General features: G+C 44.7%; 1 protein-coding gene across 3 annotated transcripts in view; it reads left to right on the top strand.

Moving 5' to 3' along the window:
- Window positions 1-16,891, top strand: part of CPXM2 (carboxypeptidase X, M14 family member 2) — a 136,619-nt gene that overhangs the window by 104,855 nt on the left and 14,873 nt on the right. For all 3 annotated transcript variants that reach the window (XM_061403800.1, XM_061403799.1, XM_061403801.1), the window contains 3 exons: window positions 7,389-7,512; window positions 9,035-9,231; window positions 10,318-10,497. In XM_061403800.1, coding sequence (XP_061259784.1) covers window positions 7,389-7,512; window positions 9,035-9,231; window positions 10,318-10,497 — 501 coding nt within the window. The remainder of the gene's footprint in view (window positions 1-7,388; window positions 7,513-9,034; window positions 9,232-10,317; window positions 10,498-16,891) is intronic.

The raw sequence follows: 16,891 nt of genomic DNA, 5'->3' as shown, positions 1-16,891 counted from the left end.
ATCCAAGAGGAATGGGACATGTGTATACCTGCGGCTGATTCGCACTGATGTACAGCAGAAACCAGCACAGCATCGTAAAGCAATTATCCTCCAATTAAAAATAAAAATTATGAAAAAAGAAAAGTAATTAAAAAAATAAACATCTCCACGATAATTAAAAGCAAAATAAGAAAGAAAGAAACCGGGTACTCCTGAGCTGTTGACAGCATTTGCACACTGGGTGTGGAAGGGAGAGTGGACCAAGCATTTAGTAGGAGGGGCTGAAATAGCAGCCCAGTGCTGTCATGCTTTGTCTGAAACCCCTGTTCAGCATTCCCCCAGCCTCGAGCTAGAAAGCCCAGGGAAGTGCTGGCAAATGGAGAAGTCCTTAGATATCAAAGAATCTGCCCAAAGAGACAGAACAGAGAAATAGACTCACAAAGGTGTTTAAGGAACAAGTGTTCACCGAAGGCCAAGAGAGCATGGCTCAAAGCGAGGGCTCAAAGGTGCAAGGGAGGGAGCCAGCCTCCGCACGAGGGCAGGAGACTTCCCTGAGGTTGGAGCAATTAGGCTGCGCCACATGGGCCCTCTGCCTCAACACAGGGAATCAACAAACCTGGGTTCGTCCTGATATCATTTAATCTGAGATCCTCACACAGCTTCCAGACACCTGTCAGCACAGATGTGGAGGTGGGACATGCTAAGGAGATTGTCTTGCTGTCTGGCTCTGCAGAAGTGAGGCTAATAGGCTCGGACTTGAGTCTGTGAGTCATCCCTGCCACTCTCCATCTTCGGGTGTTGATGTGACTCCGCTCAACCTTCCATTTTATGAAGCATTTGTGTCTTGACTCAGCTTTGTTCAGTGGGCATCACAGGATATCTTTGTGCCCAGAAATGAGGCAAATAACAACTCAGCTGGTACAGTTAATGTCAAAAGCAACCTATCTAAATGCATTGTAAAACGAGCTCACTGCACAGAGAGTCTGGTATCTTTAAACAGTTGTCCCACGTGGAGAATGAGGGCTCCTCTCATACGAAAGAGCTAATGGCTGTGCTTCATTACCCTGAGGGACTCTGGTCCCCGTCATTTGGTAGATATCAGAGCTAAGAGGAACCTGGGAAGGCAACCGGCCCCTGCAGGGGACAGTGGGTGACCACTCCGAGGTTCCTGGACCCTGCAACTGGAAACTGTCCTGGGGGTGGGGGGGCATCTATCAATCCCGAAGTGTTCAGGCCAGAGTGGCTTGCCATTTGGATTCCTGGTTCCTGGGGATGGGAGAGAAGCCAGCACTTTTAGCGATACCCTGTAGGGAGTCTGCTAAACGACTGCAGAAATCTTTCTACTTCAAGCGAGGGGACAATGTTAGTTTATCCTAGTATTGAGAGAGACATTTGCAAAAAACATAAAAATGAGAAGCAGACGCAGGAGCAGGGAGTGAAAAGAGAAAACAGAACAGCTATTGCTTTGGAGGGGAAAATCATGAGAATGTGAGCGACTCGTGGAGGAATTCTTTCTGGAGCACTGGCTTATAAGACACTGTGCTCCCCACAAGGGAGCCCCCAGGGGGCTTGGGAGGGGAGAGGGGGAGGGGAGCGAGGAGGCTGGAGGCAGTCTCACGAACACTGATACTGTGAGGCAGAGTGAGTTAATTGCTCTGAGCACTGAGAGGACTTCACACCTCATGTAACCATTTATAATCGCTTAGTCATCTCTGTGTCTGCATGGACTTTACCCTTCGCCTTCATTTGGGACCATGAGAGCAGACACTCAATCGTCTTAAATCCATAAAATGTATGGGATTTGTTGTTGCGGGGAGATATGTGGGGGACAGGAGGGAGAGGTGGCTGGCGTCGTTGGCCGTGGTTGGGAAGGGATGGGGTTGCAGGTGAGGTCAGCTGTGGTCCAGGGCCTGTGGCCGGAAGAGACAGAAGGAGGGGGGGGTCCCAGCAGCAAGGACGGGGAGCAGGACCATGGAGGTGGGAGGGTTGGCACTCCACCAACTGTCTTCTGGTTTTGATCTCCAGGGCAGCTAAGGATGGTCCTGGGCAGCAGGCTGTGGGACCGCTGAGCTCTTGACCATGGGGGTGGTGATGGTGGCAGCAAGCCAGGGCAGGACCACAGGCAAGCCCAGCTTCGCGCCCATGGGACACCTCCTACATTGGCTCTCTCTGGAATTCCTCCCTCTGGAATTCCTTTTCACTTGATCCGGACAAAGCAAATGAGTTAAGATGATAGAAGAGGACTTTTTCTCTTCTCACTTCTTTATTTTTTAAAAAATCCATTGGATAAACAACATTGGATCCATATCAAATGCAAACCAAAAATCTCAAGGTTAATCCTCCATGAACCCATGGCTTTCATCCCCACTCCATTTCTCTCCAGGGTTTGCGTTTCTATGTTCACAGAATTTATGCAGTTTCGATCAGACTATGGTTAGCCGCTTTGCCCAGACTGTCTCACATCATGTTGGATCATTAGCCATGTCTCATGCTGGCTTCGTAATTGTCATTGAAATGCTGCAAGATGAATCAGAATTTCCTCAGCTATCTTCCTGCTCTGGAGCTTCAGGATAGCACCACACTTGTAATGAACAGTGAGAGAGGATGAAACAGGCTACAGCCAGTGTCATCATGCATGTAACTTACCGCGCTCTTTATGAAAATTTCCTCTGATGTATCCCTAGAAACTGAATTACCAGGAAAGGGGCTCTTTCTTTTGTCTCCTTCAGGACAAGAGGGAAACAACAGAGATGGGGGGATTCAGTAGCTCCCAGGATATGATTTATTCTGAGATGAGGAAACAGAGTCTTGAGGATAATGAACATCTTACAAAACCCACTTCTCTCAAGGATAATGTTTCCCTACTGGCCCTTTCTAGACACTTTTCCTAATTACCCATTATAAAACTAAGGAATAAGATTTTGTTTGGTAAGGTTGCACTTTGGAGGGTCATAAAGCTTGTAAGAGCTAAGATTTTTAGCCCCGGGAGAACCAATTTTCACTTCCTTTGGGGTGATGTCACCCTTGTTGAGGATGCATGCTTTTAAGGCCATCAAGAAAATTCTGTCTCTTCCTCTCACTTTAAACTTCAAGACCCAAACATTTACCAGTAAGACTCAAACTCCAGAATGTCCTTTTTGACTCTTCAGAAATAAGCAAGATGGATCACCAGCTAAGTCTTAGATGGTGCCTGTGGCCCCCAGAAACGTTGGCTCAGATGGTGACGAATCCGCCTACAATGCAGGAGAGCTGAGTTTGATCCCTGGGTTCGGAAGATCCCCTAGAGAAGGAAATGACAACCCACTCCTGTATTCTTGCCTGGAGAATCCCATGGAGAGAGGAGCCTGGTGGGCTCCTCTGAATGGAGCATGGGGTTGCACAGAGTCGGACACGACTGAGCGACTTTCACTAAAACTTCCTAAAGGGAGTCTCCAAATGCCCGTATTCTTGTTCCAGTCTGTAGAAAAGATACTTGTGATATCAAAACACCGAGAGGAAAACCTGACTGGTATAAAAATACTGCAGTGGTGTGTGGAGGATGAAGAGGTGACTCTGAGGACTCATGGTCAAGAGTCGTCCCATCCTGAGATGCTGTGTCCCTGGCTGACTGCTCATCCTAGGGAATATGCCATTTGTCTTTTTTTTTTCAATGTCAAGGTGGAGATTTCCAGCACAGGGGGCCCGGTTCTCAGGCAGCTCTTTGAAAGGGGAAGGAGGGTAGGCATTAAATGACAGCCAGGCTCTGTGCTGATCACCTAGTTAAGGATGAGCCGAGTGGCTCTGTGTCTGAAGAACCGGTCACTGATCTGAACGCAGGACGGGACCACCGGCTGACCGGGGTTTGGGGAGGCCCACACTGGTAGCAGAGAATGACTGTGGTCAGCAGGGACAGGTGTGTGAGGCCCGGTCAGATAGTGCTTGCGCCGGGCCATCCTCCAGAACGGTCCCATGTAGAGCAGACAAAGGAGGTGGCAGGGTTGATTTTGATTGCTTTACTCCTTCATGGACAGAGTGCTGGCAAAGTAATGCTCAAAATCTTCCAAGCTAGGCCTCAGCAGTACATGAACTGAGAACTTCCAGATGTTCAAGCTGGATTTAGAAAAGACAGAGGAAGCAGAGATCAAAGTGCCAACATCTGATGTATCATAGAAAAAGCAAGAGAATTCCAGAAAAACACCTACTTCTGCTTCATTGACTATGCTAAAGACTTTGACTGTGTGGATCACAATAAACTCTGGAACATTCTTAAAGAGATGGGAATACCGGACTACCTTACCTGTCTCCTGAAAAACCTGTATGCAGGTCAAGAAGTAACAGTTACAACCGGACATGGAACAACAGACTGGTTCCAAATCAGGAAAGGAGTATACTGTCACCCTGCTTATTTAACTTATATGCAGAGTACATCATGTGAAATGCTGGACTGGATGAAGCACAAACTGGAATCAAGATTTCCGGGAGAAATATTAATAACCTCAGATATGCAGATGACACCACCCTTATGGCATAAAGCAAAGAGGAACTGAAGAGCCTCTTGATGAAGGTGAAAGAGGAGAATGAAAAAGCTGGCTTAAACTCAACATTCAAAAAGATCATGGCATCCGGTCCCATCACTTTATGGCAAATAGATGAGGAAACAATGGAAACAGTGACCGGCTATTTATTTGGGCTCCAGAATCACTGTGGATGGTGACTGCAGCCATGAAATTAAAAGATGCTTGCTTCTTGGAAGAAAAGCAATGGCAAACCTAGACAATGTATTAAAAAGAAGAGACATTACTTTGCCAACAAAAATCCGTATGGTCAAAGCTATGGTTTTTCCGGTATTCATGTATGGATGTGAGAGTTGGACCGTGAAGAAGGCTGAGTGCCAAAGAATTGATGCTTTTGAACTGTGGTGTTGGAGAAGACTCTTGAGAGACCTTTGGACTGCAAGGAGATCCAACCAGTCAATCCTAAAGGAAATCAACCCTGCAAATTCATTTGAAGGACTGATGCTGAAGCTGAAGCTGCAGTATATTGGCCTGATGCGAAGAGCCAACTCACTGGAAAAGATGATTCTGGGAAAGATTGAAGGCAGGAGGAGAAGGGGATGACAGAGGACAAGATGGTTGGATGGCATCACCAACTTCAACGGACATGAGTCTGAGCAAGCTACGGAAGATGGTGGAGGACAGGGAAGCCTGGCATGCTGCAGTGCAAGGGGTCACGAAGAGCTGGACACGACTGAGTGACCGAACAACAACAATGACAACCTGGACAGATAAGGACCCATGAGTCCAAAGCCCTGGCTCCACCTGGTTCTAGATGGGTGACCTCGGGCAAATCCCTCAATGGTCTCTCTGAGCCTCAGTCTCCATATCTGTAGAATGGGTTCAGGCCCCTTTGATTACCTACTTCAATTATCTACTTCATTGGTGTTTGTCATGATAAGACTCAGTAGAGAAATAGAACTTGCTGTGACTAATGACGTCAATACCGAGTCTCTTATTAAAACTTGGTGCCACTCCTCCATGGCTCCTGCTCAACCCTGCGGTGTGTATTCCTCACAGTGAGAGTTGTGACGCTAGATCAGCCTTGCTTGCATGTGGTTTCTCCATGGGTGGTGGGTTTCCATCTCTGCCATGGTTGGACAAGAGTCCTTTACAGTCGTCTTTCTCTTTCTCTCACCTAGATATTAAAACACAAAGTGAGTTATCATAAATCAAAGTATGTTTCCCCCTTGCGGGAGTGGTGAGAAAATCAGACCTTGAATGCCTGACCAGGGCTGCAGTTGTAACACCTCGTAGGTGTGTAATGAGAGCCAAGCTCCAGCAGCAATGAATCCTCCGCTCCTTTAGGGATGCCCCCCCAGTACCCCGCGATTGCCCTCCACACATCAGTGCAGAATGCAAGAAAGGCAAGAAATGCAAAGAAATTGCAGAATGCAAGAAAGGCAAACCAGTGTGATGTCACTGCACTCTGATAGAAGTTCTACCTGATACCATTTTTCCAGTTCTCGTAGCTTTCAACCTACTATAATGTTTGCAGCAGATCTGTCTATGTACAATTTACCAGGACATTTTATAGATCGTTTGGCTGATAGGAATGATGTGAAAGGTGCATCGAGCACGTCCAGGCCCACGCTGGCCCTCTGTGAGCCACGCCCTTGCTCTATCACCGCTAGCACAGCTCCTGCTCAGCTTGAACAAGGATGGAGCTGTCCCTGGTGGGCACACGCCCAGGCTGGAATGCCCTCGCTCACTGCTTGCATGGAACCCAAGCTTCCCTCTTGGTCTGTAAAACTCATGTACTCTCCTGATGCCACCATGGGGAAGTGTGGCTGGTCTGGTGCCTGGCAGGAATGTCCTTTGAATCAGAGCTTCTTTCCCTTGGGGATGGCACAGGGGTTTCACACAGAGAGAGTCAAAGCAACTTACCAGCTTACCCACAGGTTCCTGCTCAGAGATGGAGGTGTGGCAACCTCTGGTGGGTGTGTCTCTGTCCTTCACCCCTGTCATTAGCAGACCCTCATCCCCTCTTTTGGAAGCTTGTCTGACAAGCTCAACTATTAAAGCAAAATTCAGGAAACGGCATGTATGTATTTGACTTTTCTGTGGAAGCCTGTGTCCCCCACCCTCTCACAGCATGGCTCCCATTACCTCATGCCCCTTACTTGGCACCAGTGAAGTGGCGATGGTCCAACTCCATCTGCTGCATGCTGTGGGCTCCAGGAGGGCAGAGCAGCCTGATGTCATAAATGCTCATTAAAGTATAAGACAACATGATGTTCAGTAATAAATACTTATTTAGGCAAGGGATTCCCTGGTGGCTCAGACAGTAAAGCATCTGCCCACAATGTGGGAGACCCAGGTTCGATCCCTGGGTCAGGAAGATCCCCTGGAGAAGGAAATGGCAACCCATTCCAGTACTCTTGCCTAGAACATCCGATGGATGGAGGAGCCTGGTGGGCTACAGTTCATGGGGTCTCGAAGAGTTGGACACGACTGAGCGAGTTCACTTCACCACTTTAGGCAGGGCTATGGCTGCCCACTCCAGTATCCTTGCCTGGGAAATCCCATGGACAGAGGAGCCTGGCAGGTTACAGTCCATGGGGTTGAACAGAGTCGGACAGGACTTGGGGACTAAACCACTACCACCAGCATAGAGAGAACAGGCTGTCTTTAGGTAATAAAGCCACCAAGGGAGGTGATACCACCACCCAGGAGGGTGATAAGCGCAAGCCAGAGGTGCTGGGAGACAGGGCAGGGGGAGCAGAAGGGGACCCTTCCAGGCAGGGTGAGAGCATGGTGTATGGGAGGGTGGGGGTGTGCAGGGGGCCGTGGGAGGGGGCTGTCTCCTTGAGAGCTCTGCCCACTATGGCGCATAGCCATCATGGCTCAGAGCCATAAATTCGTCTGATTTTGCAGTTGATGAAGGTCGTGAATGAAATGTGCCCCAACATCACGAGGATTTACAACATCGGCAAGAGCCACCAGGGTCTGAAGCTGTATGCCGTGGAGATCTCCGACCACCCCGGGGAGCACGAAGTCGGTGAGGCTGCCCGTCTGCAGTGCCCTGGCCCTTCGAGTCTGGTGCTTTCTTAAAGAGCGAGGCAGAGGTCACTCTGAGAGCATTCATGAAGCAGGGTAGGAGCTGGCTGTGCACCCACTCTCGCAGACAGGTTCTGCCAACTTTGGTTCTGTGTAGTATACTCTTGCCTGGAGAGTTCCATGGACAGAGGAGCCTGGGACGCTACAGTCCATGGGGTCGCAAAGAGTCAAACACGACTGAGTGACTAACACTTTCACTTTGGGGCTTACCTCGTGGCTTAGGCTATAAAGAATCTACCTGCAATGCAGGAGACCCGGGTTAGATACCTGGGTTGGGAAAATTCTCTGGAGAAGGGAGTGACAACCCACTCCAGTATTCTTGCCTAGAGAATTCCATGGACAGAGGAACCTGGTAGGTTACAGTCCATGGGGCCACAAAGAGTCGGACGCAACTCAGTGACTAACACTCTCACCCCACATTGTATGATATAGGCTGTCAGATTATTTAAGCTGGAAGTACCCTACTTTTCTCCAAATGGACCACACTTAATTCTGTTCTTCTCTGAGACCAGTCACACTAACCAAAAAGGAAAATGGCTGAGATGCTTAAGACAGACTCCTTTCTCTGGAGAAAATTCTGGACTCTCTGGTCATTAGGGGTTGGAATTAGAGGTGATTCCCTTAATCTTCTTTTAAATTTCCATCCTATTTTCAAGCATTTCCTGTTGTTAGCCACTTCTCATTTAATCACTCCCAAACCTGTGTTCTCCTACAGGTTAGGGGATGCAGGGTCAGGGTGGGGATGGGTGAAAGATTTTTCTTTTTGCTAAAATTGTGAGCCCGTTGGAGATCCACTGGAATTTAAATGTAGAGATTTGTCTGATTCTCTTGACTTGAATGTTCATCAGTATTCTAGGAGTTTCTCTCAGGAATGTCTTTTAAAGTGTGAGGGCTTTATCTGTGGGTAAAGTCACATTTCCTCAAAAGCAGTAGCTTGGCCAGTGAGGGAGGCAGAAGTGCTGTCAGCTCATGCCCAGCACTGATAAATCCAAGTGAAAAGCTGAGCTTTGAAAAGAACAAGGGCAAAGACAGCTCCCTCACAAAACTGAGTCATTGCTGACTTCCCATGACACTGTTTTCTGCTTGCATTTATTTATCTCCGCATCTTTATAAAACTAAATACAAAGTCCTTTTAAGAAAAAGAATTAGCTCCCCAAATAATTGCTACGATTTGTGTTTAATTTGTAACCTTTAAACCCTAAACCCTGTGTTATTTTATCTATTCTTGCCAAATAAGTTGCTTTGTGGCTGTTACCGTCTAAGGTTTTTTTTACACATTTTCTCATATGCCTATCTGGGAGCTAATAAAAATTGTACTGATATAGCTTCAGTTGATGTGCAAGAAGAGATAAAATTGTACGTTGCTGTTATTCAGAGATTTCTTTCCTAATACAATGTGCTGAGGACTGTTTTGTTGTAAGCATCCGATACGATCGTCTGTTTTTTCCCATCTTTGAGTAAAGGTGAGCCCGAGTTCCACTACATCGCCGGGGCCCATGGCAACGAGGTGCTGGGCCGGGAGCTGACACTTTTGCTGATGCAGTTTCTGTGCCAGGAGTACTTGGCGGGGAACTTGCGCATCATCCGCCTGGTGGAGGAGACCCGGATCCACATACTCCCCTCCCTGAACCCCGACGGCTACGAGAAGGCCTACGAGGGGGTAATGGATGGCTTCCCCCCCCCAGCACCGCAGCCGCCCCCGCTCCCTGCCCACACACGCACGATGCACTGAGCCAGGAGTTGACCTGAATTCCGCATCACCAGCTTTCTTTTTCAGTGTCTTTCTGCTGAGTCGGGGGGAACCCGGAAGGTTTATGAAAGAGGCATTGCACTAATTGAGAATTATGGGGACCCTGAGAAGTGGACACACTAACAGATTGAAGAAAAGGATGCGAAAAACAATATTGTTATATATACAATGGGGCCAATAAGACAGAATAATAATTACACCTAACATTAATTGAACACTTAAAGCATATTCTAACCTTGATGATTACCTATAAATCCTCTCATCAGTTTTCTGAGGACAGCTGTTTTTATTATCCTGATACATGGTTTATGTTTTATGTTCTGGTTATAATATAGAATTTATAGGTTATAGTTATATATGGAATATATATATATAGAATTATGTAGAGATTACAGTTAGTATAATGTTGTATTGTATATTCATAATTATATATCACACCATCTGGGAATAAAATGGCAAACTATACTTCAAACAATGGTGCCCATCAAATGCAGATTTACAGATTTTTGCTTTTGTTTATTGGTGCAAATAGTTGGTTAGAGATTTGTGTTGCTAAATCGTGAGCCAGAATTGCAGCTGAACATATTAATATGGCAACTCTTGATTTTTGCAGTGAGAGTCTTAGACTTATTACTGCTTGGAGTTTCATTCAACCAGTGTAGAAGAGGTGAAGGCAGACGAGTCAGGAGAGAACTAACCCTTTTCTGAGGACTGCTCTGTGGCAGGATGACTCTGTACATTCCCTCTTGGGAGTGGGAATGATAATGACTACATAGAGTGGGAATAATAACAATAATGACTACATTATCCATCACCCACCAAACAGTAACAGATTATTAGCCAAATAGTCTCCCTTGGATGACATCTTTGTGTCAGAGGGTGTTTGGAGGCTTCGAGGCACACCCGAGATGGAGGCCGACATGGAGCGGTCTTGTGTGTGAGAGACAGGGGGGTCCAGAGGTCTGTGGGTCCCTCACATTCTGAATTGTCTCCCAGGGTTCCGAGCTGGGAGGCTGGTCCCTGGGCCGTTGGACCCATGATGGGATTGACATCAACAACAACTTTCCTGACTTAAACACGCTGCTCTGGGAGGCGGAGGACCGACAGAACATCCCAAGGAAAGTTCCCAATCACTATATCGCCATCCCCGAGTGGTTTCTGTCTGAAAATGCCACGGTGAGTAAAAATACCCATAATCTGTAGAGCAGAGGAGGCCAAAGCAAACACCCACTGCTGCTGGCAGAGGATGTAACATTTAAGAGCAAGACGAAATCATTTATTCCCTTTCAGGTCTTCTCCAAAACTAGGGAAGTGTGCTAGATAATAACTACCTATTAAATTGAAATGTGAGCAGATTCTTCCCAGAAGAGAAATCATTTAATTAGATTTCTTTGCAGTACTTCAAAAAAAAAAAAAAAAAAAAAACCTTCACCTGAATTGTGCATATTCATTAATGTCATTATTACCCTTACGTTTGGCAGTGCTGTGAAATTTCAGTGACATTGTCCTTAGACCTCACTGATTGCTTGAGATATCTTATTTTTATTTCATGAGTCCCTGTGGATTTATTACTCATAGTGCTTCTTTGGAAAGAAAAATGCAATTGGATGGGAAATATTTCCCCCACATTTCTTAGGTCTTAGCAAAAAGTATCTTGTAAAATAAATAATCTTCACAAAATTTCCCATGCCTCTTATTGTCTCTTCTGCTCACTGTAAATTCTCTTATACCCTTAGTCTCTGCCCTATATGCTCTTTAAAAAGGTCTGCATTGATTGCTGTATACGTGAGTGTTAGGTTTGGCTATACCAACAGAGAAAGTGGCTTAAAGAGGTAGAAATATCAACAACCTCAGATACACAGACTATACCACTCTAACAACAGAAAATGAAGAGGAACTAAACAGCCTCTTGATGAAGCTGAAAGAGGAAAGTGAAAAAGCTGGCTTAAAACTCAAAATCAAAGCACTAAGATCATGGCCAGTCCATCCTAAAGGAAATCAGTCCTGAATATTCATTGGGAGGACTGATGCTGAAGCTGAAACCCCAATACTTTGGCCACCTGATGCGAAGAACTGACTCATTGGAAAAGACCCTGATGCTGGGAAGGATTGTAGGTGGGAGGAGAAGGGGATGACAGAGGATGAGATGGTTGGATGGCATCACCGACTCAATGGACAAGAGTTTGAGTAAACTCCGAGAGTTGGGGATAGACAGGGAGGCCTGGCGTGCTGCAGTCCATGGTTGCAAAGAGTTGGACACGACTGAGTGATTGAAGTGAACTGAAGATCATGGCATTCAGTCCTATCATTTCATGGCAATTAGGTGGGGAAAAAGTGAAAACAGTGACAGACTTTATTTTCTTGGACTCCAAAATCATTGCTGATTGTGACTGCAGCCATGAAATTAAAAGACTCTTGCTCCTTGGAAGAAAAGCTATGACAAACCTAGACAGCATATTAAAAAGCAGAGACATCACTTTGCCGACAGAGGTCCATATAGTCAAAGCTATTGCTTTTCCAGTATTCATGTACAGATGTGAGAATTGGACCATAAAGAAAGCTGAGTGCCGAAGAATTGATGCTTTCAAACTGTGGCGCTGGAGAAGACTCTTGAGAGTCGCTTGGACAGCAAGGAGATCAAACCAGTCAATCCTATAGGAAATTGACCCTAAATATTTATTGGAAGGATTAATGCTGAAGCTGAATCTCCAATACTTTGGCCACCTGATGCAGAGAGCCGACATGTTAGAAAAGCCCCTGATGCTGGTAAAGATTGAGGGCAGGAAGAGAAGGCGACGATAGAGGATGAGATAGTTGGATGGCATCACTGACTCAATGGACATGAATTTGAACGAACTCTGGGAGATAGTGAAGGCCAGGGAAGGTGGGCATCTTACAGTCTCTGGAGTCACAGCAAGTTAGACATGACACAGCGACTGAACAACAGTAACAGCGAGGTAGACTCTTTTTTTTCTCTTTTCACATAAAGAGCCCTGGAGGCAGATGGTTTAGGGCCTGACAGATAGGAGCCCTGTGATCATCAGGAAACCAGAGGTCGTCTTTCTGCTTCCACATGATAGCAGGTGGACTTCTACTCTCGGGGTCATCATAATCCAAGATGGCAGTTTCTCATGCCTTTGGAGGAAGAGGAGAGAAAAGGCTAAAAAAAAAATTCCTCCTCTCAGATAAGTCAATGCACTTTAAGAGGCATTCCTAGAATTCCTACATAATACTTTTGTTTAAATCTTATTGGCCAAAATTTAGTCAAAACATGATATCAGTGCACCAGAGGGAAGGCTGGTGAATGCTACATTTTAGGCAAGCATATTTGCAGTCTCAAAAAGAATCATTAATTGGCTTCTCTTCTTGAGGAATCAAGGGAGAAAGGATGGATAGATAGAGGGCAGCTCTTCTTCTTTCTCAGAGCTCCAGCTCACGTCACACGTGGGTACCACTTCCTGGAGGAGGGCCAGCCTGGTTGCCTCATTTAGTGTTGCCCCAGATGGTGTCATCCGGTCTCTCAAGAAGCAAATGATGGGGACAGACAGTACTTAGGATGCCCAAGGACGGCTTATGGGGGATAAAGGGCTTGGACCCTCTGGGTCTTCCAAATCCTTTCTCACGTCCTAATTCCATCCTAGAATTCTTCTTTTTCAAGCTAACGTACTAGTGACATCTGGCAAAGCTGAGGATTCAAGGGATGTTATAATTTGGGAACCCTTGGACCAAAATTGGAACATGGTTGCCAGCTTTCTTAGCCTTGAGGTGCTAAGAGAGAATTATTTTAGCACAGTGATGGGAAGTCCATGAATTTCAGTCTTTGCATTAAGATCAGAATTTAGTTTTTGAGCCTGTTCTTTCGAAACACAGGGAGAATTACACAACCCTGCCATCACCAATTCCTTTCTCAGTTACGGACAGGTGAGATAGATAAAGTGATGATGATGAAAGTGCTGTCCCTTCAGTCATGTCTGATTCTTTGTGACCCCATGGACTCTAGCCCACCAGAATCCTCTGTCCATGGGATTCTCCAGGCAAAGATACAGGAGTGGGTAGCCATTCCCTTCTAGGAGAGAATCTTCCCAAGCCAGGGAACAAACCCAGGGCTCCTGCAGGTGGATTCCTTACTGTCTGAGCCACCAAGGAAACCCCCTGAGATAGATAAGAAATCAGCAAAGATAGAGATTTGAATAGCAACTAACAGCCTTGACATAGGAAACTGTAAGAATTCTACAAGAAGTAGGAGTATTTATTGCTCTGAGTACTCCCTGGAGCAATTTCAAAAATTAATGGCACTCTGGGCTATAAAGGAAACCTCAGCAAAGTTCAGAAAATGAGAGACAGGCAGACCATGATTCTTTCACTACCATACAATAAAACGAGCAGGCAGTATGAAAAGAACTCTAAGTAGTTAGAAAATTGAAAAAAAAGAAACTTCTAAGTAGTGGGTCAAAGAAAACTTCACACTGGCAACTAAAATAAGTAGAAATTAATGATAATGAGAACACTAAATATAAAAATTGGTGGCTGTTGTTCCTTCTCTCAGTCATGTCCGACTCTTTGCAACCCCGTGGACAGCAGCATGCCAGGCTTCCCTGTCCTTCACCATCTCCTGGAATTTGCTGAAACTCATATCCATTGAGTCGGTGATGCCATCCAACCATCTCATCCTCTGCTGCCTTCTTCTCCTTTAGCCTTCAATCTTTCCCAGAATCAGGGTCTTTTCCGTTGAGTCAGCTGTTCGCATCAGGTGGCCAAAGTATTGGAGCTTCAAAATTGGTGGAGTACAGCAAAAAATGCTTTCAGGAATTTATACCTTTGAATGATTACATGTCAAAAGAAGAAAGATTGAACATCAACTAATGTAAGAAGTAAGCAAAAGGATAACAGAAGAAGCCCCCAAAATGTAGAAAGATTTTGATTAAAAAGAGCAGAAATCAATGACATGATAGAAAAAACCAATAATTTGTCTGCAGAAAGAAGCATTTGATAAAATTTAACATTTGCAATGATTCCTCAGGGTGAGGAGAACAGTTTTAAATGGCATTTATTATAAAAGATTGTTAATTTCAACTACATCAAAATAAGAAAGCCCATTCATCAGAAGACTTTCAAAACTATCATAAGAGCAGGTTAAAAACTGAAGTGTTATTTGAAAATTATTTAATTGGAAAAGAACTAGAATTTTTAAAAGAATAAAGAAAAACAAATGAGAAAAATAGAAACAACAGAAAAATGGGTAAAAGATACACAGAGGCAATTCATGGAGGAGGAAACATATGGTCAGAAAACAGGGAAAGATGTTCGGTATTACTAGTGCTAAGGAAATGCAGATAGAGAACATTTGACACCCATTGATTGGGAAGATTAACAGTAGCCAAGCATTGGGGAGGATATGGGACAGTGGATCTCTTACTCATTGTGAGAGCTGAAATTAGCACAGTAACTTTGGAAAATAACTTGATTATTTTATAAAGTGAAATATGTATATATCTATGACTGCAGCTATACTTCTGGCGATTTAGGCAAGATAAATTTCACCACAGGTATAGGAGATCTGGATTCGATGCTTGGGTTGGGAAGATCCCTTGGAGGAAGGCATGGCAACCCACTCCATTATTCTTGCCTGGAGAATCCCCATGGACAGAGCAGTCCGTGGATCACAAAGAGTTGGACTTGACTGAGCGATTAAGCACATCTTAGCACAGCCCATCAGAAGACGGCACAAGTTAAAAGCAGTGCTGTTCACTGTAGCAAAAATGGAAAATTTTCTACATGTCCATCATAACAAGAACAGATGAACGATGAAATCTTCATATTGAAGTGGAAAGACTGAACAATTTAGCTTTATACAACACAGATTAGTCTTACAAACATAAGTTAAGAGGAGAAATTTACAGAAGACAATAGTATGTTACCCACCCTTTTTTTAGATCAAAAGAAAATAAAGCCAAGTAATACATACTTAGGCATATGTGCGTGCTTGCTCAGTCGCTCAGTCATGTCCAGCTCTTGGCGACCCCATGGACTATAGCCCACCAGGCTCCTCTGTCCATGAGATTTTCCAGGCAAGAATACTGGAATGGGTTGCCATTTCTCCTCCAGGGAATCTTCCCTGACCCAGGGATTGAACCCTTATGCATACATGTATGGAGTTAAACAAAAGAGACTCAGAATCATTGTTTAGGGTGTAGTAGTTCCCTCTGAGTGAGAAGCAGGAGGATGGGACAGAGGGAATCACAGATGTGTGTAGAAACGATCAATAAAAGCTGACCATTGGGATGGATGGTAGGTTCACAGGTGTTTATTATATCAAAACATGAAAGAAGAGGATGAAGCATGGATCCACAGTGATCCTGCATTGTGAGCTGAATTCTATGCTTCATCCAACCCAAGGCCCTGATGTGTTTAGGAACAAAAGCAAAGCTTAATGAGTCCTTCAGGTTCCTTTCATTCCTTAATCAATTTGCTATACAGCAAAGTTAGGCCATTTCTAATGTTTACTTCTTTTCCATTATTAGGGGTTTTTTTCTACTGAAATTATCTTCAGAGATATCAGTAACTTATGACAAATATTTGATTCATTGATCAGTATTTGATCATATCAAGCTTTCCAGTTTTAGCTTCTGTTTCCTGGCTTTCTTCTCTCCTTCTTTCCTTCCCTCCCTGCCATTAACCCTCTTTCCTTCCTTTTTTTCTCTTAACTTTTTAATCATAAAAAGTTCAGCATACAAAATTAGAGAGGGAGCTGTAGAGAATCCCATCCATGTACCCATGTCAACGTCAACATTTATAAATTCACATTTCATCTACATATTCAGTCACTTTCTCCTCCTCTCCAAGACTATTGAAGAAAATTCCAGACATCGTGTCATTTCATCTGTAAATATTTCATTAAGTATCCTTAAAAGATCTCTCTTTTAAAGCCATAAATTACTATTATATCAAAATAAGCTATCTCTTAATATAAAATATCCAATCAGTGTTTGCATTTCTCCTATAATCATTTCCCATCTCTCTCTCTTACAGTCTGTTTTAAGTGGGCTCTAATGAAAACCCATTCATTTTGATTAGTTTGTAAGCCTTTCAACCCTTCTTTAAACTATACTTTTCTCCTGTATCACTTTCTCCCTTTTTTCTTGCAATTCTGTTGTTGTTTATCTTGTAACAGCTGTAATATAAGCAACTAGATTCTCGTCCAGCATTTTCTCCTGTCTGGGTGCTGCTAACTGTATTCTCGTGATGTAATGTGACATAGTTCTCTGTGTTTCTTATATATTAGCGGTGAGATTCAGACCGCTCGGCCATGTAGACTCGGGAGGGGTTGGTAACGCCCCGCCCAGGCCTGTTCCTGTATGGTGTTTTACCAGAAAGCAGCCATGATCATCATCTGGGTGTTGTCCAGGGGACCTCACTGCTCCAGGGTAGACTTGGATATTTGCTACTGGCAGACTCGAGTAGTTGCAACAAGGACTTCAGCGCCCTCAAAGCCTAAACTATTTCCTATCTGGCCCTTAATAGAAAAAGTCTGCTGACCCCTGCACTAGAGGCTTCTTCACACACAGGGTGG

The sequence above is a fragment of the Bos javanicus genome, chromosome 26, assembly GCF_032452875.1.
Source record: "Bos javanicus breed banteng chromosome 26, ARS-OSU_banteng_1.0, whole genome shotgun sequence".
In the NCBI taxonomy this organism is placed as follows: Eukaryota; Metazoa; Chordata; class Mammalia; order Artiodactyla; family Bovidae; genus Bos; species Bos javanicus.
Note: the sequence above shows the minus strand (reverse complement) of the source record. Positions and strands in the feature narration are given on the sequence as shown.